The 24,947-nt window shown below is 35.4% G+C and overlaps 1 protein-coding gene and 1 pseudogene across 3 annotated transcripts in view; one reads left to right on the plus strand and one right to left on the minus strand.

Annotated features, from left to right (window-relative positions):
* Positions 1–24,947, plus strand: part of CEP57L1 (centrosomal protein 57 like 1) — a 73,388-nt gene that overhangs the window by 29,688 nt on the left and 18,753 nt on the right. For 2 of the 3 annotated variants that reach the window (XM_058734911.1, XM_058734910.1), the window contains exons 2-4: positions 16,727–16,892; positions 19,322–19,501; positions 20,828–20,949. In XM_058734911.1, coding sequence (XP_058590894.1) covers positions 16,730–16,892; positions 19,322–19,501; positions 20,828–20,949 — 465 coding nt within the window. In that variant the 5' untranslated portion in view covers positions 16,727–16,729. The remainder of the gene's footprint in view (positions 1–16,726; positions 16,893–19,321; positions 19,502–20,827; positions 20,950–24,947) is intronic. The other variant, XM_058734912.1, reaches the window with a different exon arrangement.
* LOC131515465 (ubiquitin-ribosomal protein eS31 fusion protein-like) lies at positions 10,031–10,524 on the minus strand (annotated as a pseudogene).

A 24,947-nucleotide genomic window follows, 5' to 3' on the forward strand; every position in this document is an offset into this window, starting at 1 on the left:
AAAAATTCTCAACAAGTTACTAGCAAATCAAATCCAATAGTACATTAAAAGAATTATTCACCATGACCAAGTGGGATTTATTCCTGCGCTGCAGGGGTGGATCAGTATTCACAAATCAATCAACTTGCTACACCACATTAATAAAAGAAAGGATAAGAACCATATGATCTTCTTAATAGATGTAGAAAAAGCATTTGACAAAATCCAGCATCCTTTCTTGATTAAAACCCTCAAGAAAGTAGGGATAGAAGGAACATACCTCAAGATCATAAAGGTCACATATGAAAGACCCACAGCTAATATCATCCTCAATGGGGAAAAACTGAGAGCTTTTCCTCTATGGTCAGGAACAAGACAGGGAAGTCCACTCCCACCATTACTATTTAACATAGTCCTAGAAGTCTTAGTCTCAGCAATCAGACAACATAAAGAAATAAAAGACATCCAAACTGGCAAGGAAGAAGTCAAAATTTCACTCTTTGCAGATGACATGATATGCTATGTAGAAAACCCAAAAGACTCCACCTAAAAATTGCTAGAACTGATATATGAATTCAGCAACGTCACAGGATATAAAATCAATGCACAGAAATGTTGCATTTCTATACACCAACAATAAAGCAGCAGAGACAGAAATCAAGGAATCAATCACATTTACAACTGCACCAAAAACCATGAGATACCTATGAATAAGCCTAACAAACGAGGTAAAAGATCTGGTTTCTGAAAACTATAGGACACTCATGAAAGAAATTGAAGAGGACACAAAGAAATGGAAAAACATTCCATGTTCATGTGTTGGAAAAACAAACATTGTTAAAATGTCTATACTACCCAAAGCAATCTACACATTCAGTGCAATCCCTATGAAAATACCACCAGCATTATTCACAGAGCTAGAACAAACAATTCTAAAGTTTGTATGGAACCAGAGAAGACCTTGAATAGCCAAAATAATGTTAAAAAAAAAAAAGCAAAGTGGGAGGCATCATGATTCCAGACTTCAAGCCTGTATTACAAAGCTGTAATCATCAAGACAGTATGGTACTGGCGTAGAAACAGACTCATAGATCAATAGAACACAGTAGAGAGCTGAGAAATGGACCCACAACTGTATGGTCAACTAATCTTCAACAGATGGTGTTGGGAAAATTGGGCAGCTACATGCAGAAGAATGAATCTGGGCCACTGTGTTACACCACACACAAAAGTAAATTCAAAATGGATGAAAGACCTAAATGGGAGACAAGAAATCATCAAAATCTTAGAGAACACAGGAAGCAACCTCTTTGACCTTGGCCATAGCAACTTCTTTCTAGACATGTCTCCAGAGGCAAGGGAAACAAAAGTGAACAAGAACTATTGAGACTTCATCTAAATGAAAATCTTCTGCACAGTGAAGGAAACAATCAACAAAATTAAAAGGTAACTTACGGAATGAGAGAAAATATTTGCAAATGACATATCAGATAAAGGATTAATATCCAAAATCTATAAAGAATTTGTCAATCTCAACACCCAAGAAACAAATAGCCCAGTTAATAAATGGGCAGGAGACCTGAACAGACACTTTTCCAAAGGAGACATATAGAAGGCTAACAGGCACATGAAAAGATGCTCAACATCGCTCATCATCAGGGAAATACAAATCAAAACCCTGATGAGATACCACCTCACACCTGTTAGAATAGCTAAAATTAACAACACAGGAAACAACAGATGTTGTCTAGGATATGGAGAAAGGGGAATCCTCTTATCCTGTTGGTGAGAATGCACACTGGTGCAACCACTCTGGGGAACAGTATGGAGGGTCCTCAAAAAAGTAAAAATAGAACTGCCCTATGATCCAGCAATTGCACTACTAGGTATTTACCCAGAGGATACAAAAATAAAGATTTGAAGGGGCACATGCACCCCAATGTTTATAGCAGCATTAATCAACAATAGCCAAACTATGGAAAGATCCCAGATGTCCATCCGCTGATGAATGGATAAAGACATTGTGGTATTTATATATAATAGAATACTATTTAGCTATCAAAAAGAGTGAAATCTTGCCATTTGCTATGACGTAGATGAAGCTAGAGTGTATTATGCTAAGCACAATAAGTCAGAGAAAGACAAATACCATGTGGTTTCATACATATGTGGAATTTAAGAAACCAAACAGATGAACATAAGGGAAGGGAATCAAAAATAAGATAAAAACAAGGAGGGAGACAAACTATAAGAGACTCATAAACATAGAGAACAAACTGAGGGTTGCTGGTGGGGTGTTGGGCGGAGGGATGGGCTAGATGGGTGATGGGTATTGAGGAGGGCACTTGTTATGATAACTTACTGAACCACCCAGGTGCCCCTCGATTGTATCTCCTAAGTATCTTTCATGTTTATCTCATCTACACCAGTCTTAATTCAGACCTATATTTTTCCTTGTCTTAATTACTTCATCAACCTCTTAATTTGTGCCCCTGCCAATAATTCTTCCCCCTCCAGTATGTCTATCTCAGAGCTATCCGAATAACCTTGTGAGAATGCAAACATGATCATGTTATTTTCCTTTATATATTTCATTGACTCCACGTTGCCTGATCCTACAAAAGACAAACTCTAGTGTGATGTACAAAATCTTTTGTGGTTTGGCCCTTGCATACCTTTTTAGCCATCTGTTACTGCCAACATTTATTTACTTTGCTCCAGCCAGATTCACTAGGGTCTATCACGTCCGTCAATTATTTTACATTCTATCTCTACTAAGTCAGTATATCCAAATTTTGTATTCCTGTTAAGCCACTGTTTGCTTGTTTTGGTCTCTGTCTTTCACATTCTTCCTCAATGTCTGCTAAGCCTTGATTAAACAAACAACTTCTACCTCAGAGTCAGGCACTAAAAAACTGATTGGAAACTCTAAATCCATCCAATCCATTTATTTTATTGTCTTTAGTATCTTTGTTAACTTGAGCTAGTCATATTCTGTCCCTAAGGATCGTCCCCTCTCCACTTAAGTATATAGAGTACCAGTATTCTCAGAGCTGAATGTTCCTGCTTTGAGTCTACCCTACCGTCACCTGTGCTGAGTGTCCCTCAATCCAGATATACTCTGTAATTCTCTCTTCATAGAATTAAAAGAAAAAAAAAATCAGTCTCCCAAATGGGGGTAAAGGAGTCTTCTGGCTCCATAAAGAGGTGAAGGGAGTTTGGGCATATAATTTACTTCTAAACTAAACTTTCATCCTGTTTCCTAGTGTTTGGCTGTATCTTAACTCTTAGAGAAGTACAGCTAATTTCTGAGCCATTTGGAGGTTCTGCAGGGTAAACTTAAAAAATCACTTTTCTTACTTGGGTTAGGAGACTGCCTCTTTTGCATTAGCTAAATCTGTTACTATTAGTACATCTGTTTTCTATTTTTCCAAAATTTTGTTATTGTCCTTGCAGTTTATATCTTTTTTAAAAAAGCATTTTAATATTATTTTAGTGTGTTTCCAAGAGGGAGCAAAAGCTAGTGTGTATGTCCACTCTGGCATATTTACCTAAACTCCTCTTTCAAAACTGTTTGGAATTTTAAATTATTTCTGGCTTTACTTATTTTTCCACCAATCAGGAAGAGTTAGATGATCTCTCTCTTGTATTCCCATGACACTCTGTGTATGCTTTTGTTACGGAAGTGATCCCATTGAGTCATATGTTGTTTTTAACTTGTCTCCCCTACCACACATTGTTATGTAACCAATCTACAGAACTTTTTCATCTGGGAAAACTGAAACTCTAACTCCCTTTATACACCTCTCCTCAGCCACCATTCTACTTTCTGATTCTATGAGTTTGACTACTCTAGACACCTTTTAGAAGGGAATCATACATTATTTGTCTTTTTGTAGCTGGCTTTTTTCATTTAACATCTGTCCTCAATGTTTATCCATGTTTTCATATATGTCAAAATTTCTTTTTTTAAGACCAAATTATATTCCATTGTATGTGTATACATTTTGTTTGGCCATTGATGGGTATTTGGGTAGCTTCTACCTTTTGACTATTGTGAATGATGCCGGTATGAGCATGGTTGTACAGATACGTTTTCAAGAGACCCTGGTTGTAATTCTTTTGGATGTATCCAAAAGTGTGATTGTCTTTTAAGATATTAAAGACATATTTCTTTTTTAAAGAAAACAGTTTCCCCTTTTATAAAAAATAGAATGTTTTTCCTTTGGAGCTTTGATGATGTTTTGTTATGTTGAGATTCAGGTTATACATTCCTGGCCAGAATACTGCTTAAGTGACATGTCTTTTTCAGAGTTTCACATTCAGAGGCACAATGTCCCTCTTAACCTCTTAGGGGTTATGTTAATTTTAATCACTCAAAGTGTTCTGTTTCTTTATTATATAGTTACTACTTTTTTTTCTTGCATCTTATAAGCAATCTGTGGAAGAGACACTTAAGACCATGCAGATATTCTAGTTCTCATCAAAATTTCTACCCTTAAATTTAGCATTAATGCTTCTTGCCTAAATCAGTCTTTACTATGATGGCTGAAAAATGATGTTTTCTTTTCAAATTTTTATTTAAATTCTAGTTAGTTAACATATAGTGTAATACTGTTTTCAGCAGTAGAATTTAGTGATTCATTACATATAACACCCAGTGCTCAACACAAGTGCCCTCCTTAATACCCATCACCCATTTAGCACATCCCCCATCCACCCCCCTCCCTTAATTCTCAGTTTGTTCTCTATTGTAAAGAATCTCTTATGGTTTATTTCCCTTTCTTTCTTTCTTTTTTTTCCCCACCTTCCCATATATTCATCTGTTTTGTTTCTTAAATTCCACATATAAGTGAAATCATATGGTATTTGTCTTTTTCTGACAGACTATTTTGCTTAGCATGATACACTCTAGCTCCATCCATGTTGTTGCAGATGGCAAAGTTTCATTCCTTTTGATGGCTGAGTAATATTCCATTGTATGTATATACCACATCTTTATCCATTCAAAAATGATTTTTCAAATCCAATAAGGGCTATTTAATTTAAAGTTAATTATGAATTGTGTTAAATAGATCAATTGGAATGTCAAGTGGTCAATATATTAAATGTAAGATTTGCTGCTACTATTAAATATATATATTATACATGATAATCATTGAAGTATAATGATGATTAAACTGCTTCTGAAATTTTAGAATATAATAATTATAGTATTCCTATAAAGTCATTACATATTTTTAAAATTTAGATACATAGTGTACTTTTTTTTTTTTAAGATTTCATTTTTAAGAAATCTCTATACACAACATGGGGCTTGAACTGATAACCCCGAGATCCAGAGTTGCATGCTCTACCAACTAAGCCAGCCAGATGCCCCTATAGTGTGCTTTTCTTATTCTCAGTTTACAGATTGTTTACCAGGAACTCTACTGTCTGAATCCTCTTAGTGAACTCTATTTAATTAATGAGCAGCCAAATAATAGTCACCTTCTGCTATTGAAGAAAAACTTTACAGTATGGAGTAGCTTTGAGAACTTTAGCTGAATGGAAAGTTATAAACTCTTTTTCCTTTTTAAAGCATAAGTCTCATTCTGTGTTTGTCTAAAACATTTAGCATCTCTTAAGTAGGTCTAAAGCTGTTACAGTTTCAAGCAATATGGCAGATTTGATGTTCAGAGAAACCTCTGGTAAAGAACATGGAAATGATGTATAAAATGTTAAAACATTTATAGGTTAAAACATATATATATGGGTGAGTTGGAAGCAAAGTAAGTGGAAAATATGAGGCTGTATGCAATGAGCAAGCCCAGTTCCATGGGGATAAAGGAGCTCTAGAACCCATTTTATCCTTGAGGTCACCTTCTGATCCCTCGTGGCCCAACACCTGGGCATTAAGGAGGTGTTTCTGCTTGCATGGGGCAGGAGATACGTTCTTATGGGCATGCTCAGAGGTAAGTCTGGACACTGCAGTGTAAAGCTGGGATCCCCAAAGGATAAAACTTTCTGTTAATGACGGGAAAATAACCGCCTTTCAGAATGACACCATTGGGGGACCTGGGTAGCTCAGTCGGTTAAACATCCGACCCTTGATCTCAGCTCAGGTCTTGATCTCAGGGTTGTGAGTTCAAGCCCTGCATTGGTCTCCGCACTGGGCGTGAAGCCTACTTAAAACAAAAACAAAAACAGAATGACACTGTTTGTTTCATCCTTGGATGTGAATGGAGTGGACAAAAAGAATCTCTCCTCATCACAGTTCTACTCTGATGTGGGTTTGGAGTTGGAATTCACACTGGCAAAAACAAATCTCAATATAAAAGTTCAGTTTAATGGTGCCTTGGGTTTGGGTGCCCTAAGATGGAAATCTTCTCTGACGAAAAGTGCTTTAAATACTGCCTTTGAAGTATCCCCATAGTTAAAGTTCTAAGCATATACCTTTAGAGAGTGTTCTTGGGATCAACACATGTGGTAGGGAGAGGAAGGAAGCTCTTTTAGGCAGAGAAGTCAAGCTTCATTGAAGACCCAACAAAGGTTTCACTGATACTACAGGAAGCTCTGGAGATGGGGTGATCCTTCAGAGTTCACTTGAGTTAGGACAAGAGGGTCAGGCCTTTTTGGATGAGCAGCCCTCATTGGATGTGGGCTGCTCCTGGAAGGAGCCTTGACCTTAGGTGAGACAGTATTCTTTAGACCAAGCAGCCCCAAAGAGGGCCAATAGCCAAGAGCCACTTTCTGGCAGGATTCCCAGCAGCTGTGGAAAAAGTTCACATTCCTGAAAGGGAATCCAGGTAGTTCATCATAATGTCTGCCACAGTGAGCAAAGAAAACTTATAGGTGAACATAGCAAACACTGACTTTATAAATCAAAATAATATTGTCTATTTTGTGTGGTTAAAATAAAAATAGAGCTAAAAATTTCAGAATCATAGTATTTGGAGGGGAGTGATTGGAATTAATGCCTTCTAAGATCTGTTACATGGTAGAATACTATACAGCAGGGAAAAATGAATGCCATACAGCTTCATGTTCCAACATAAACAGCAAGATTCTTTGAATGGAAAAAGTGTGATATCATTTATGTAAAGTTTAAAAACCATCAACACCAAACAATATATTGTATATTAAGGATACATACAAATATGATAAAACTTAACAGGTATTAGAATGAGTAACACAAAATTCAAAGCAAGAATTAGGGAAAACACACAGAGGGCTTCCATAGCACTGTAGCACTATTTCTTAATCTAGGTGTGGATACACAGAAATTTTTTTTATTATAATTCCTTTAACTGTACATATATGTATTATATATGTAGTAAATTATTTTTTTAAAAACTCTATTAAAGTAGAGTTTAAGGTATTTAGAAGGGAGAAATCTGCTGGTTTTGGTGACCAAAGTATGCTAAAGTTATCTCCTAGGTTAGTATTCAGTTGCGCTAATCTGGATCCAGTCAAGTCTACTGAGAATTAATCAGAAATGAATGATCAGTTATATGATTGAGTCATCTCCATTTGATTTATCAAATTTGCCCTCAAACAGGGGATGGGATTGCTCTTTTACAGGCCTTTCAGATCTAGTAAATGATGAAATTTGAAGTTTGAAAATGATTCTAAATTCTGCAGTAAGTTTTTGTTAAATGAATTCAATATATAATAGCTATCACAGTAAATATTCAATGCAACATCTACATCAATAAATATAGAAGCTCTACTTTTTTCTCTTAAAATCTGTCTTATCCATAAAAATCAGAGAAAGCAGCTTTGAATTCAACAGGAAGATAGTGAGCTCTGTTGCTCTGGAGACATACAGTGGAGCTTAAATGACCTGTTAAAAATAGTGTGAGAATAAGTTTGTATTGAAAGAAAGGGTTAGAATAGATAGCCTCTAAGATGCTTTTAGACTTTACTAAGATTACATAGCTTTATGTTTGATTCAGTGTTTCTTACTTCCCATTTCTCTTCAGGAGGCGTTTTCCTGATGACTCTCCATTAGGGTAGTCTTTGTTTAATAAATGTAAATCAGAGTTCTTAAGAGAGAATATTTTTCTCTAGTGTCATGGATTTTTGAGTGCAGGAAACTTGAGCTGTGTGACTTTAAGCAAATTAATTAGTGTCTCTGGACTTTGGCTCATACATCTATAAAATGAGAAGATTGCAGCTGATATAAGTTTTAAATGGATATGTGAAATTTTCCTATCAATTCTAGAACTCCCAAATATTTATGACTCATACAGACTTATGGTACCATGGACTTCTCCATATATTCTCAAACATTTTGAATATAGTCACTACTGTTTTCAGAAAACTAAAAAACTGAAATAGCCTTTGTTACCTCTTAATACTTTTCAGAGGAAAATACAAGATAATGTTTTTTTAAAAAACAGACTCTATTTCACTGTGTTCTGAAATTGATTGTAACTTAACCTTCAGATTAGTTATTTTGAATATCCCTGCAACGCAAATGTCTCATATTTTTTTTAATTTTACAACGCTATAATTTTTGAATGACACTTTAATTCTTAAGTCTATAGCAGTATTCTTGCACTTTTAATATAAACTATTAAGGGAATATTTTACAGTATATTAGGTAAAAATGCTAATATTTGGGTCAAAAACTAATAAAATTACATGTAAATTAAATATGGGTCAAAAGCATAATTTTAGTTTTATTCTTCCATTTGATTATGCTGGGAAATTTTTAATTATTTTAAATTATTGCATACAGGATAGTCCATTAATAACTTCCCATTCAATTTATTAAGGTTAAGAAGTTACTAAAGGTCAATTATAGAGGAAAATAAATCAAGGCAGAATTACATAATTGTTTCACATCTTATCAAGCAGGAAACTCTAAATTGCGAATAACTTTATTACATCCTCTAAATTGCATAAACCTTAAGCTTCTGTTATTATGTCCTTGTCACTATTCTTAATGTTTCACTCTGCAACAAAATTATGAGTTGCAGTCAGTGTATTAGCTTTAATAGAGCTTTCAAGACAAATACCACAGGCTGGGTGGCTTAAATAAAGAAATTTATTTCTCACAGTTCTGGATGCCACAAGTCCAAGATCAAGATGTCAGCAGATTTGGTTTCTTCTGAGGCCTCTTTCCTTGACTTGCAGATGGTTGTCTTCCCACATGCCTTCACTTGGTCTTTCCTCTGTGTGCACACATCCCTGATACATCTATTTGTGTATCTAAATTTCCTCTTTTTATAAGGACACCAGTTAAATTGGATTAGAACCCATCCTAACGGTTTTATTTTAACTGAATCACCTTTTTAAATGCCCTACTCTAAATATAGTCACATTCTAAAATACTGAAGGTTAGAGATTTAACATATGAATTTGGGGGGTACAGTCAATGAAATTGTATATGGTTTTCTTACCTGCCATAGAAGTTTTCAAGAATGAAAATTATTGATTCTGTGCAAGTGGTTTGCATGCTCTGTATAGTTGTTTGTTTGCACTGTGACTTATGGCAGGTTAACTCAGGATGAATGATAGGACGCACTTTATGAGTGCTCTGTGATTTTAAGTCAGGTAATTGAAGTTCTCTTCAAAAAGACATCGTAATTTGAATCGAATTTGTATGTCTTTTGCTCATTTATCTTCCTCTAGTTGCCCTTTTAGTATGGGGCCCTTGGAACTATCTTTAGTTCTTACATTATACCATCAGTGGTCTCTTCCTCTTCAAAATCAATTGACTTTTTTTTTTTAATCTAAACTACTTTCTCCTTCTTGAAACAATCTCTTCTTTGTTGTTGTTGTTGTTGTTAGTTCATGTCTTTTATTAACCCATATACAATTACTTGTCTTCCAGGGGTAACTGGGTGGTTCAGTCAGTTAAGCATCCGACTTCGGCTCAGGTTGTGATCTTGTGGTCTGTGAGTTCAAGCCCTGTGTCAGGCTCTGTGCTGACAGCCCGGAGCCTGAGCCTGCTTTGGATTCTGTGTCTCCATCTCTATCTGCTCCTCCCTCGCTCACACTCTCTCTCTCTCTCTCTCTCTCTCAAAAATAAACATTAAAGTAAAATAAAACAAAAAAACAATTACTTGTCTTCTGGTTTGTTGAAGCAACAGTGTAACAACATTTGCCACAATAATGTCTGTCAAAAGTGACTAGTCATAAAAGTGTCTAGTCATTAAAACTCCAGCATCACATTCATCTGAAGGGCATTCCTGACAAAGGTGACTGATTTTGCCATTCTCATCCACCTTATAGTATTTCAGGATGGCCAGTTTAACCTTTCTCCTATGCTTATTCTTCTTGGGCATGGTATAAGAGACTTCTTCCTTTTCTTAGCACCACCACAGAGTCCCAACACAAGATGGAGAGTGGACTCCTTTTGAATGTTGTAGTCAAAGTACATCCATCTTCCAGCAAAGATCGGTCTCTGCTGATCAGGAAGAGTTCCTTATCCTGAATCTTGGCCTTCACATTTTCTATTGTATTTGAAGGTTCAACCTCAAGAGTGATGGTCTTCCCCATAAGAGTTTTCACGAAAATCAGCCTCTTGGCAGTGGCTCCACCACAGATGGTGGATCAGAAAGTCCTCTCTTTGTTTTGACATCATAGTTTTCTGGTTCTTTTCCTTCATAGGTTTTTCTTTCTTTTGTTTTCCTTATCTGAAATCTTTTGTATTTAGACTCTTCCTTTAGGTGACTTCTATTCTATGGTTTTTATATACCATCCATATGCTGACAATGTCATTGTTTATATTTCTGTACTAGAACTCTCCTCCAAGCTTTAGACTCTTCTATCAAACTACCTATTTCTTATCTTAACTTGGATGTCTCACAGTTAGAATAGTGTTTGACACATATCAGTACTATATGAGTATTAGCCATTATCTTTGTTTTCTTTTTAATAAATGGCACTATCATCTATCCAGTTATTTAAGCTAGAAACCTTGATTTCTCCCTTTTCTTCTCCTCTTAATCCAGTTCATCACTTGTGTCTTCAGGATACATCTTGCTTGTATACACTCTCTTCATCTCCATTTTCACCACCCTAATCCAAACACAGCATCATCTCTTACCTGGCTAACTGCAAATATCCCAAACTATAGGCTGTTTAACATAGTGATTAAGAACCCAGGCTTTGGAATTGAACTGGCTAGGTTTAAATCCTGGCTCTACCACTTACAAGTTGTATGAACTTAGGTGACCTCTGTTTCTTTATTTCTTCTTAGTGCCTCTATTTCTTTATTTATAAAAAAAATAGTAATACTAACAACAACAACAACAACAATAATCCTTACCTCATAGGATTGTTACAAGGATTAGATGAGATACTGCATGTACAGGGCTTAGAATCACAGCTAAAAATTCAATATAAGTTGGCCATTCTCAGATTTGCACAGAAGCAAGAGTGGTCTTTATTCAAATTGCTAACTTCTAACATTTTAAAAAATAAAGTCTTTCAGTTATATAAAAAGATTTACTAAATCATGTAACAAATACCTGTATACCCCTCTGTAATCACCTGTCTTTTTGCATCCTCACCCACTTAACTACCATCCTGAGTTTGGTATTTATTATCTCATACTTGTCTTTATACTTTCGATGCATATGAATATATCTCTAAACAATGTATAATATTTTTTTACATGTCTGATAACATACTGAACATATTCTTTGCATCTCCCTTTTTTTCTTCAACATGTTTTTAAGATTTGTCCACGAGGGTACATGTTGCTGTTTCATTCATTCTTTTTTACTGCTGCATAGTAGTCCAATGAATAACTTTTGTCCCTTTCTTACTGGTATGTTATCTTTAAAGATTTAATTTGTGGGGGCTTTATATCTTATTTTGTTAATAATTTATTAGCTATGTGCATGTAGGTACCCTCTCTCAGGCTATGGCTTTTCTTTTTACCTTTGTAATGGCATCTTGTGATGTATATTTTTTATGTTAAAATAATCAGTCTTCTAACTTACAGTTAGGGGTTTTATGTCATGTTTTCAAAAGCCTTCAAAGCCCAAAGTTGTTAAAGACATTCTCCTATATGCTCTCCCAGACATATTTCTTTGTACATTTTGGTTTTTAACACATAGGATTTAACTTTTGATACAGTTTTGAAATAAGGATCCAGTTGTTTTTAAATTTCGAGAATCAGTTTTTCCCTCACCAATTATGAATAGCTTAACTATCCTCCACTGATAAGAAGTTCCCTTTTTGTCATATATCAAGTTATTATACAGGGTTTGGTCTGTTTCTGAGCTGTGTTCTGTTAGTCTGTTAATCGCTCCTGACTGTTTCACTGACTTAATTATTTTAGTTTCATGGTAAGTCTTGATAACTGACAGGACAAGTTTCTTCATCTTATTGTTCTTCAAAAATCTTTTGACGATTCTAGGCCTTTTACCTATTTTCTTGCCTTTAAAAGAGCTTTGAAATGTAAAAAATGATATTTCCTTGTTTTCTTTTAAAATAAATGTTTGTTTACCTTTACCACATGAGACACACTCTGTTTCCTACTAGATTTAATTCTGTTCCATTCCATTGTACTTCACCTGAAATATGTTTTCTTTCAAAATAAATATGGCTACCATTTATCAAATACATATTTTGCTGACAGTGCATACTTGCAGACATAAATTCTAAGTGCTTTATATACATTATCATATTTTGTCTATAGCACCCCTATGAGATACTACCATCCTAATTATGTAGAGAAGGAAATTGAGACCCAGAAAAGTTTAAAAGTTTTTCTAAAAGTCAGAAAGATGGTAAGTTGGAGATCAGAATTGGAACTGAGTTCAAACTCCAAAGGTTACTTTTATATCTGGATACAACTGGTTTTCTTTCATTATTGATAAGGTTTATTGTTTATTAGCTACATTTTTCTCTAAATTGATGGTTTATAATCACTTGACATTCTTCTGTTATGATGCTAGTATTTTTCTTCTGATTTATAAAAGCTTTTTCTGTATCAATGATATTCCCCTTTGTCCTTCATTGCATATTTTTTTTCTGCGTTCTTTTGCCTTTTGGTTTTGTGCATAATTTTTAGATGGTATAGTTGAATTTTAATGTAGCCTTTGTATCTTTTATTTTTACCATAGTTCTAAACATAAAACATCTTACCATTTCTATGATTATTTTAATTATTCAGATTTTTAAAATAATTTTTAAAGTTTTTAAAAAAATTGACTCTGTAACATACCTGAAATTTGTATTGATATATGGAATGAGATAAAGGTTTAATTGGATTTTTTTCCTAAAATTTTTCTAACACTGAATGAACAACAAATGCATCATTTGTTGAATCCAGTGGAAGTATTTATGTTAAATTCTTATATGTACTGGTTTCCATTGACCAGTTGGTTTTTATATCATTGTCTTAACATTTTAGTTGTATACTATAAATAATAGATTGTAGTATCTATTAGGGCATCTATAAGGCAAGTTCTTTAATCAAAGTTATCCAACTCAATTGTTATAGTACTTTTTAAAATGCTATATATTAAAAAATAAAATAGACTTAGTCTAACCTTTTATTGAGTTTGCTCTTAAGGTAAGTTAACCTAGGTGCATTCACAAAGAAAACCAGGTAAATGATACAGCTGCTGCTATTTTTCTTTAAGGAAAAACCTAAACCTGAAAGAATTAGCAGTATAGGAAACAGAGAGTATCCCATTCCAAGAACCCATTGTAGTATCTCTGGCCATCTCCTAATGCTGTCTCCCTAACAATCCTATGGGATTATGCAGAGGTGATGGCACAGTCAGCCACTAGCTGGAATAGACATTGGTTGTTAAAAAGGACCGTTTTGGAACAATTGCTTCCCTCAAGAACAAGTAAAACTACTTTTCAGTACAGTATTTGTGTCTAGCACAGTTTTTTGGAGGGGAGGTGGGGGTGTTTCTGTATGCAGTGGCTCCTTAGTTGCAGCTCATGAAGGTGTCTTAACTGTATTTACCATAGAGAAAATGGATAATTTTCCTGGTTGTTTGTAAGCTGTCAGGAATAGTTCCAGGCACAACTTGAGTTTCCTTATGCTTTACCACGCTCTTGATGCAAATGAGGTCCATATTTCACAGCCTTTTGCCCTCGCTTGCAGATCCTCTAAAATGCTCTACAGGATTTTCTGAGGTCTTTTCAATTACCTACAGCGATGCTCCATACCAGATATGTCAGAATCCTTGGAGTTCAGGGCTTAGGCACCTCTCTGTATTCTCAGAAATTTTTACTCTAGAAATTTCTGTCATATATACCCATGAATATATCCCTTCCTGGTGCTCTCGCTCTCTCTCTCTCTCTCTCTCTCTCTCTAGCTGAACAAGACTACCAATGCACCAGAGCCCTCAAAATGCCAAAACTGTGAGTGATCTCTAGCAACTTCCCTCTTCATTGGAATATAACATCCCATACAAAGCAGGACAGCTAATGTCCCAATCTTTTGTACAGATATTGGTGAAATGTTTCTCAGTTTTTACTTAACAACCCTCTCCATTCCCAACACCCATGCTTGAGTCCATGAGACTGGGTCAGAGATGAATTAGAATGTTTACCACTGTACTTTACTCAGAATTACTCCTCTCTTCCTCCATCAAGTTAGGCTTTGACTTTGGATCAAGCTTTCTGTATTTCTTTCATCTTGCCTCAGAGTGAGTTTTTCTCCTAGAATGTCACAGTTCTTTGTGTAAAGAAACTTCTAGTGGGTTTATGCACTTGTTTATAAAGCAGGACTAGATCGTACAGGTTAAGCTGGGACCTCTATTACGGTGAAAACCCCTGAGCTCTATGTCACATCATAGCATGTCTTCTCATTTTTTTACTGTTTCCTTTCTTTTTCACCACCTATCAGTGTATTGCTATTCTGCTTATGCCCACTTTAAGGTGTGTTTACACATTTCATTTAAATGATCTTTAGTCTAATTTTTTTTAATGTTTATGTTTTTGAGAGAGACAGACCAGGAACAGGAGAGGGGCAGAGAGAGAGGGATACAGAATTGGAAGCAGACTCCAGGCTCTGAGCTGTCAGCACAGAGCCCAATGCCGGGCTCAAACTCAGGAACCGTGAGATCATGACCTGAGCCGAAGTCGGACACTCAACCGACTGAGCCACCCAGGTGCCCCGTTTAGTCTGATTTTTAATTTAATGCCATCTTCTAAGGAGTCATTTCATTTACATTAAAAACCTTCAATTTGAATTTGTTTTTTTAACTGGTGCAAAATCCAATTTGTAAATATTATATTTGGTAAAGAGGAAGCAGAGAGTCCTCCCAAGGACTTCAGGGTATAGTGACTAATGTTAAAATTTCATTCTTTTTATTATTAGAGAAACTCACCAGGAGCCAAAAACTGAATTATCTTGAGTAATTCCAAGGTTTTTGGGATAGTTTCAGCTACACACCTCTCCCTGAACACGTACAACCATGTTCACAACTTTTGTACTTTGGTGTCCTACCTCTACTTCATTGTGAACCAACTGTGACTAACTTTGCTCTCTTGTTTTTTGAGGGAACAGCAACTTAGATAGATGCAGTCTCCCATGGGGAGCCGACAGTGTCTGAGCAGCAACAACCCCAAGGGATGGTAGCCGGTGCTAATAATAGTAGCAAAAAATGATTGCTTCTTGAGAGCAAAGGGCAGCAAGTATTCTAGGAAAGCTTCCTAGGCTATATAACTTTTAGAATAGACCAATCAGAATGTCCTGAAAGACAGCCAATCACAGCAGTAGGTAAGGTAGAAAATCCTACTGAGTTAATTGGGTTCTGTACCCTGCCAGAAATTACATTCATGGGAAATATCTACTTTTGCCTTATGAATTGGGAAGGTAGTGAAATCACTGAAAATTTGCAATTCTCAAAAATTAAAATAGGCTAATTATATAATGGAATTCTAAGTTTACATTTTAAAATGAGTTTTCTTTCTTAAAATTGTGCTTATGAATTGTTTTGCGTGTGTGTATGAACAGTTGTTACCCTGTTTCTTCCAATGTAGCTATGAATTAACATTAACTAGAATCTGTTAAGTAGAATACATTTCTACAGTCTTTAAATTACAGAAAAGAATATAAATGATTTAGGAAAATTAGACAAAAAATTACCTGCTGAAATGGTTGAAAGGGCTCTCCTAAATAAAAAAAATTGAAATTGGAAAAAAAAAAAAAAAACCCTCCAGAATGGCAAAATAAAGCTATTTTAGATTCTTCAGATTTGGAACCATTGTAAACTATGATTAGGATGCTGGTGCATTAAGTGGAGTTGTGTCTTATTCAAGGATATATACAGAATTGATATATACAAAATCTGATATATACAAAATTACCCTTGGAAATCCTTTAGGAAGCCAGGACATTGGAGTTCCACAGTTAGGATTCAAGGATTGTATTAAACGGGTGGCTTGTGTTTCAAAGCTATGTTGTCTTTTAGAATATATACTTCCTCTAAGAACCCTAGAGTCACACTATTTGTAGAGTGGTGCTCAGATGATGAGGGTGTATGAACTTACGATCAGCTGAGAAATGAGCAAATTCACACCACTCACTCCAGAGCATATGCTCACTGAAAATCAGGTAGAATTATCTATACTATTTATATGGTAAATAGTCATTTTTCTTTCTTGTATTACTAAGCTTCTTATAGTTGAATTTGTGATAATTAACTTCATAAACAACCCCACAGTATATGAGTATGTGTTTATGTTAAGTTTTACCTGAATTTTTGCCTAATCTTTTTGTCATTCAAGTAAGAAAGAATGATGCTATACTGTATTATTCCTTTATTCTCTACAGATAATGGATTCTGAATTAATGCATAGTATTGTAGGAAGCTATCTTAAACCTCCAGAAAGAGTGTTTGTTCCATCATTTGCCCAGAATAATGAATCATCCCAGACTTACCGCTCTGTGAACTTAGAAGTTACCTCTCCTAAAATGCTTCATAGTCCAAATGGCCAAGGTAATTCTGTTTTTAATGTTTATTTATTTTGAAAGAGAGAGAGAGAGAGTGGGGGAGGGGCAGAGGGAGAAGGAGAGAGAGAATCCCAAGCAGGCTCCATGCTGTCAGCGCAGAGCTGGCACAGGGCTCTATCCTATGACTGAGCTGAGCTGAGCCTAAATCAAGAGTCAGATGCTTAACAAAAACTGAGCCACCTAGTGCCCCAAATAACCAAGGTAACTCTAATTTAAAATCTTATTTAAAATTGGGGAATGGTATAAAACATGTTATATAAAATTTTACATAAAAAAATTTTTTTTTAATGTTTATTTTTGAAAGAGAGACAGAGTGCGAATGGGGGAGAGGCAGAGAGAGAGGGAGACACAGAATCCGAAGTAGGCTTCGAGCTGTCAGCACAGAACCTGATGCAGGGCTCTAACTCCTGGATGGTGAGATCATGACTCATGGTCATGACCTGAGCTGAAGTTGGATGCTTAACTGACTCAGCCACCCAGGCTCCCCTAAAATTTTACATTTTTATGTAGAAAATAATATTATGTGTTTAATCTTAATAAAACTATTAGTTTTGACTCGGTTGCTTAAAGTTTCTATAAACATAGATAAGTTATTTAATATTTTTTATTTTGGCTTCTTCAGCTATAAGGTGAAGATTAACCAGCTAGACACATATTACAATTTTATCCTAAAAAATTACTATAAAATAGGAAAATACTCTGAAGAATAAAAGGTTATATTTGGAATCCTTGTAAACTAGGTGATTAGAATAATAGTGAATTGAGTAAAGTTGTGTCTGATTCAAGGATTAAATTCAGAAATTGCCTGTTTCCAAAATTATCCTTGAAAATTTTATGGGAAGTCCATACATTGTAAGTACATTGTAAGTATTGTCTTTTAAAATATAAACTTAGGAGAATCTCATAATTGAATTAGGAAAACATTTATGAACTTAGGCATGCCTATGCCATACAAATTACCTGCTAAGATGCTATCACCTTGTTTTTAAATATTCTGTGATTATAGTTACCATTAATAAATAGACTAGCAGTGTGGTGTAAAAAGCTGTAAGAAATATTCCAAATCAGCAAGCCAGGTATTGCATCTAAAGAGCAATAAATGTAATTTCTTGATCTCATTTTAAAAAACAAAACAAAAAACAAATGGTGATCTCTAGCAAACATCGTTCTAATTGGACATAAACTACAGGCATACCTTAGAGATATTGTGGGCTTGGTTCCAGACCACTGTAATAAAGTGAATATATCACAATAAAGTGAGTCAAATGCATTTTTTGGTTTCTCAGTGCATATAAAAGTTACATTTAGACTACACTGTAGTCTATTAATTTTGCGGTAGCATTGTCTAAAAAACAATGAACTACATATCTTAACTAAAAAATACTTCATTGCTAAAAAATGCTAAGCATCATGTGAGCTTTCAGTGAGTTGTAATGACTGAACACAGATCACCGTAACAAATATAATAATAATGAAAAGTTTGAAATAGTACAAGAATTACCCAAATGTGACACAGAGACATGAAGTGAGCAAATGCTGTTGGGAAAATGACACTGGCAGATTTAATCAACACAGGGTTGCCACAAACCTTCAATTTGTAAAAAAAAAAAAAAAAAAAAATGCAGTATCTGTTAAGTGCAATAAAGTGAAGCACAATAAGACCAAGTATGCCTGTATGTAAAAATTAACCTATAACCTATAACATTTACCTGTATTCCATTCCCCTCTAGTTGTATACTTTGAAGTTATAACTGAATAGACATTATTACTTGAAATTTTTATAACTCTGAACTTACCTGAATCATCATATTAATATAGCTGAATAAAAATCACAGTAGTATATGTGTACCACTTAAAATCTTTCAAGCCTGATATGAATCAAACCACTAGGGTATAATTTTTTTTCTAGTGGAAGAAATTGTGTTCTAACTCATATGTTCTGATTATTAATACTGTAATCTTAGACAAAGAATCATAACGTGTTTGTGGTTTAGCTAAACTGAACATATCAAGAACTGAGAAAAACCTTGAACATTAAACCTAAATTTCCATGTTAATTAGTGGATACTACATTTAAATTTTCTTTATCCATGCTCAGACTCTTACGCCTCCTAGACTATATCTTTTTTAAGTCTTTTTATTTGAAGATATATATTTTATTGAACTAAATTGTGATTATTAGTTGTCTCAAACCTAGAAAATTACTACATACAATCACAAATATACTGTTTTTATAAGATATGTTAGAAAAAATTTGTCTCTCTTTAGAGTTTTAGTGAATTTTTTTGAGGAATATACATTACTTGTACGTTTTTCTGGCTTACTAACAAAAATATACTGTTCACTTTTATATGATACTGTGTAAGTGTTCAAAAATTTTCATTAAAATAACAAGCAAATTTTTTTTTTCAACAGCTCTAATTTTAGCCTTAAAAACTCTTCAGGAAAAGATTCATCGTTTAGAGTTGGAGAGAACACAAGCTGAGGACAACCTGAACATTCTTTCCAGAGAAGCAGCACAGTATAAAGAGGCCTTGGAGAAAGAAACAAATGAGAGAAATCTGGTACACCAGGAACTGAAAAAGCAGAAAAAAGGTAAGAAAATTCAATAGTTCTCAAAAACAAGGGATTATCAGAGTTTACAACTTGAAAATAATAAGCCCAGTCTAACATTTACTCAATATCTTTGTTCTTATGTATATTCAAACCTTGAGGGCTTGTTCTCAATAATTTGCATTAAATGGATATAATATTGAGCTTACATATATTATCCCAGTTCATAAATTATTGAGATTAAAAGAAAAATTTAGTTTTTAGACAAATTGTGTTTAGAAATTAGGACATTTTCAGAATACCAAAAAAATCTAGTTTTACCCATAATATAATTGAAATACTTTATATTTTCAGTCAACACTGATTTTTTAAATTTGAAAATATAAAGCAACACTAGTAATTAAACAATACAGAAGCCATAAAAATGAATACAATTTTTTTATTAACTTGAAAGGTTAATTAGAGGAAATGGACAGGTAAGTAGAGATTTCTGTGGAAATTACAAAAGAACATCAGGACATAAGTTTTTGAATTTTAGAACATAAATTCTTTAGGAGCTCCTGGATTAAGTGTCCAACTTCAGCTCAGGTCATGATCTCACGGTCTGTGAGTTCAAGCCCTGCATCTGGCTCTGTGCTGACAGCTCGGAGCCTGGAGCCTGTTTTGGATTCTGTGTCTTCCTCTCTTTCTGCCCCTCACCTGTTTGCCCTCTGTCTCTCTCAAAAATAAACATAAAATTTTTCAAAAAAAAGTAAGTTATTTATATAAGTTTACTTCATAATGTGTAACTTTCTTTTCCCTTGTACTACATCACTATCATAAATAAGGTTCAAATTGTGTGTCAACTTACAAAAAGTGAAGAAATGAGAAAAATTTTTCTGAGGTAATTGGACAAAAGTGGAAGAAACGGCTGAGGAAAGTAAAATACTAAAGGATTAGAAGGGATTGCTTCTTAGGACATTAACTATGCTGTCAGTAGTCAAGAGTAGAGGAAATGAGAATGGTAAAATGCATATACCCGAGTTTCCTGAAAGAGAAAACTATATAGATAAGAAAGAGACTTTAGGTCCTCTGTCATTTCCCAGGAACATCCAGGATTTCTATCATCCCACAAGTAAGTCACTGACATCTTACTCTTTCATAAGTGTACCCTGTGGATCTTTAGGGGGAGACAGTGTTAAACCAGTTATATGTACTTAATGAGAAATTCACAAAATGTGTGTCCATAACTCTTAGAGAGCCAGTATTAGAACTAAAGATTTCTTGAACTTCTAGGTCTTGATTGAATTTACATGATGTATTTCTCATGATAGCCAAACCTGTAATCTATGTGATAATCAACACATTATTACTTTTTCTTTCTCACAGATATTACGATACAGTTAAATTCTGCCCAGTCTCGTTGTACTCTTCTAGAGAAGCAACTAGAATATACAAAGAGAATGGTTCTCAATGTAGAGCGAGAGAAGAATATGATCCTAGAGCAACAGGTGAACATATTTTTATATGAATAAAATATAATTTAGTATGTTTTGGGAGAATAATGTTATGGGAAGATTGTATTATAATCTTAAGTAGGATAAAGAGCTATATTGAGATTTCCACTTACATTGAAGCTGACTGGGTCATTGGACTAAGCTTTCTGTAGAAGGAAACAAGAAAAACTAGGCAAGATATTAAAAAAGAAGGAAAGAAGGGAGACAGGGAGGGAGGAAGAAAGGAAGAAAGGGAAAAAATACATAAAGGCATTGGAGAGTTAACTAAGTGATGAAAAATCACCAATTAAAAATTAATGGGTGTAGACTGAAATCCAAAGTGGTTGGCCTCCAAAGAGGTTGGCCTCTAGAGAGGCTAGTTTCAGGCCCTATCCCTCTTAGGGCATTTCTGATTCCAGAGATTCAACTGAGGGGCCAGATAATGCTTTTCAAAGCTATGGGGCTAAAGAAATTGAAGTTAGATTCCAGGGCCTACCAAGAGTAGGAACCCTGATAGATCCATTGTGCTCTGAATGCTTTGTAGGGATGAACAAGAAAGAAAACAACCCAGATTAATCGATCAGAGTAATCCAGAAAATCTTAGTCTTTGAAATTGGATTGAAGTCATCCTGGATAGCTAATGTTCCTAGGGATCTGAAATTATTTCTACAAACATTTCTTTGACACAGTGAAAAACTTTCAATCAAACATAACCAGGCAGAAGGAATTAAGACACTATGAAAGTTTCTTTCATTAGTGTTTTATAGTTTTCGGAGTACAAGTCTTTGACCTGTTTGGCTAGGTTTTTTCCTAGGTATCTTACTGGTTTTGGTGCACTGGTGATGGGATTGATTCCTTAATTTCCCTTTCTGCTGCTTCATTATTGGTGTATAGAAATGCAACAGATTTCTTCGAATTAGTAATCAAAAATCTCCCAAAAAACAAGAGTCCAGGGCACGATGGCTTTCCAAGGAAATTCTACCAAACATTTAAAGAAGAGTTGACACCTATTCTATTGAAGCTGTTCCAAAAAATAGAAATGGGAGGAAAACTTCCAGACTCATTCTATGAAGCCAGCATTACCTTGATTCCAAAACCAAAGTCCCCACTAAAAGAGAACTACAGACCAATTTCTCTGATGAATATGGATGTAAAAGTCCTCAACAAGATACTAGCCAACCAGACCCAACAATACATTAAAAGAATAATTCACTATGACCAAGTGGGATTTATACCTGGGATGCAGGGCTGGTTCAATATCTGCAAATCAATTAATGTGATACATCGCATTAATAAAAAGAAAGACAAGAACCACATGATCCTCTCAATAGACGCAGAGAAAGCATTTGACAAAATACAGCATCCTTTCTTTTTTTTTTTTTTTTTTTTTTTTCAACGTTTTTTTTATTTATTTTTTTTTGGGACAGAGAGAGACAGAGCATGAATGGGGGAGGGTCAGAGAGAGAGGGAGACACAGAATCGGAAACAGGCTCCAGGCTCCAAGCCGTCAGCCCAGAGCCCGACGCGGGGCTCGAACTCACGGACCGCGAGATCGTGACCTGGCTGAAGTCGGATGCTTAACCGACTGCGCCACCCAGGCGCCCCCAGCATCCTTTCTTGATAAAAACCCTCAAGAAAATAGGGATAGAAGGATCATACGTCAAGATCATAAAAGCCATATATGAAGGACTCACCACTAATATCATCCTCAAGGGGGAAAAACTGAGAGCTTTCCCCTTAAGGTCAAGAACAAGACAAGGATGTAGGATGTCCACTGTCACCACTGTTACTCAACATAGTGTTGGAAGTCCTAGTCTCAGCAATCAGACAACACAAAGAAATAAAAGGCATCCAAATCAGCAAGGAGGAAGTCACTTTCACTCTTTGCAGACAACTTGATACTCTATCTGAAAAACCCAAAAGATTCCACCAAAAAACTGCTAGAACTGATCCATGAATTCAGCAAAGTCACAGGACATAAAATCAACGCACAGAAATCGGTTGCATGCCTATACACCAATAATGAAGCAACAGAAAGAGAAATCAAAGATTCAATCCCATTTACAATTGCACCAAAACCATAAAATACCTAGGAATAAACCTAACTAAAGAGGTGAAAAATCCATGCACTGAAAACTATAGAAAGCTTATGAAAGAAATTGAAGAAGACACACCAAAAAATGGAAAAATACTCCATGCTCCTGGATTGGAAGAACAAATATTGTTAAAATGTCGACACTGCCCAAAGCCACCTACATATTCAGTGCAATCCCTATCAAAAGAACACCAGCATTCTCCACAGAGCTAGAACAAACAATCCTAAAATTTGTATGGAACCAGAAAAGACCCCGAATAGCCAAAGCAATCCTGAAAAAGAAAACCAAAGCCGGAAGCATCACAATCCCAGACTTCAAGATGTATTACAAAGCTGTAATCATCAAGACAGTATGGTGCTGGCACAAAAACAGATACTCAGATCAATGGAACAGAATAGAGAACCCAGAAATGGACCCACAAACGTATGGCCAACTAATCTCTGACAAAGCAGGAAAGAATATCCAATAGAATAAAGACAGTCTCTTCAGCAAATGGTGCTGGGAAAACTGGATAGCAACATGCAGAAAAATGAACCTGGACCACTTTCTTACACCATACACAAAAATAAGCTTAAAATTAACGAAAGATCTAAAAGTAAGACAGGAAGCCATCAAAATCCTCAAGGAGAAAGCAGGCAAAAACCTCTTTGGCCTTGGCCACAGCAACTTCTTACTCAACACGTCTCCAGAGGCAAGGGAAACAAAAGCAAAAAAGAACTATTGGGATCTCCCTCATCAAAATAAAAAGCTTCTGCACAGCAAAGGAAATAAGCAGCAAAACTAAAAGGCAACTGATGGAATGGGAGAAGATATTTGCAAATGACATATCAGATAAAGGGTGAGTATCCAAAATCTATAAAGAACTTATCAAACTCAACACCCAAAACCCCCCCACAAATAATCCAGTGAAGAAATGGGCAAAAGACATGAATAGACACTTCTCCAAAGAAGACATCCTGATGGCTAGCGGACACGTGAAAAAATGCTCAACATCACTCATCACCAGGGAAATACAAATCAAAACCACAATGAGATACCACCTCACACTGGTCAGAATGGCTAACATTAACAACTCAGGCAACAACAGATGTTGGCGAGGATGCAGAGAAAGGAGAATCCTTTTACACTGTTGGTGGGAAAGCAAACTGGTGCAGCCCCTCTGGAAAACAGTATGGAGTTTCCTCAAAAAATTAGAAATGGAGCTACCCTACGGCCCAGCAATTGCACTACTAGGTATTTATCCAAGGGATACAGGTGTGCTGTTTTGAAGGGGCACATGCACCCCAATGTTTATAGGAGCACTATTAACAATAGCCAAAGTATGGAAAGAGCCCAAATGCCCATCGATGGATGAATGGATAAAGAAGATGTGGTATACACACACACACACTGGAGTATTACTCGGCAATCAAAAAGAATGAAATCTTGCCATTTGCAACTACGTGGATGGAACTAGAGGGTATTATGCTAAGCAAAATTCGTCACTCAGAGAAGGACAAATATATGACTTCACTCCTATGAGGACTTTAAGATACAAAACAGATGAACATAAGGGAAGGAAAGCAAAAATAGTATAAAAACAGGGAGGGATAAAAACATAAGAGACTCTTAAAAATGGAGAACAAACAGAGGGTTACTGGAGGGGTTGTCGGAGGGGGGATGGGTAAATGGGTAAGGGGCATTGAGGAATCTACTCCTGAAATCATCGTTGCACTACATGCTAGTTTGAATGTAAATTTTAAAAATAAAGTTAAAAAAAATAGTGTAAGAACAGGGAGGGGGACAAACCATAAGAGACTCTTAAATATAGAGAACAAACAGAAAGTTGCTGGAGGGGTTGTGGGAGCATCTTTTCACATGTCTGTTGGCCATCTGGATGTCTTCTCTGACATAATGTCTATTCATGTCTTCTATCCA

Source organism: Neofelis nebulosa, chromosome 6 (assembly GCF_028018385.1).
Source record: "Neofelis nebulosa isolate mNeoNeb1 chromosome 6, mNeoNeb1.pri, whole genome shotgun sequence".
Classification (NCBI taxonomy): Eukaryota; Metazoa; Chordata; class Mammalia; order Carnivora; family Felidae; genus Neofelis; species Neofelis nebulosa.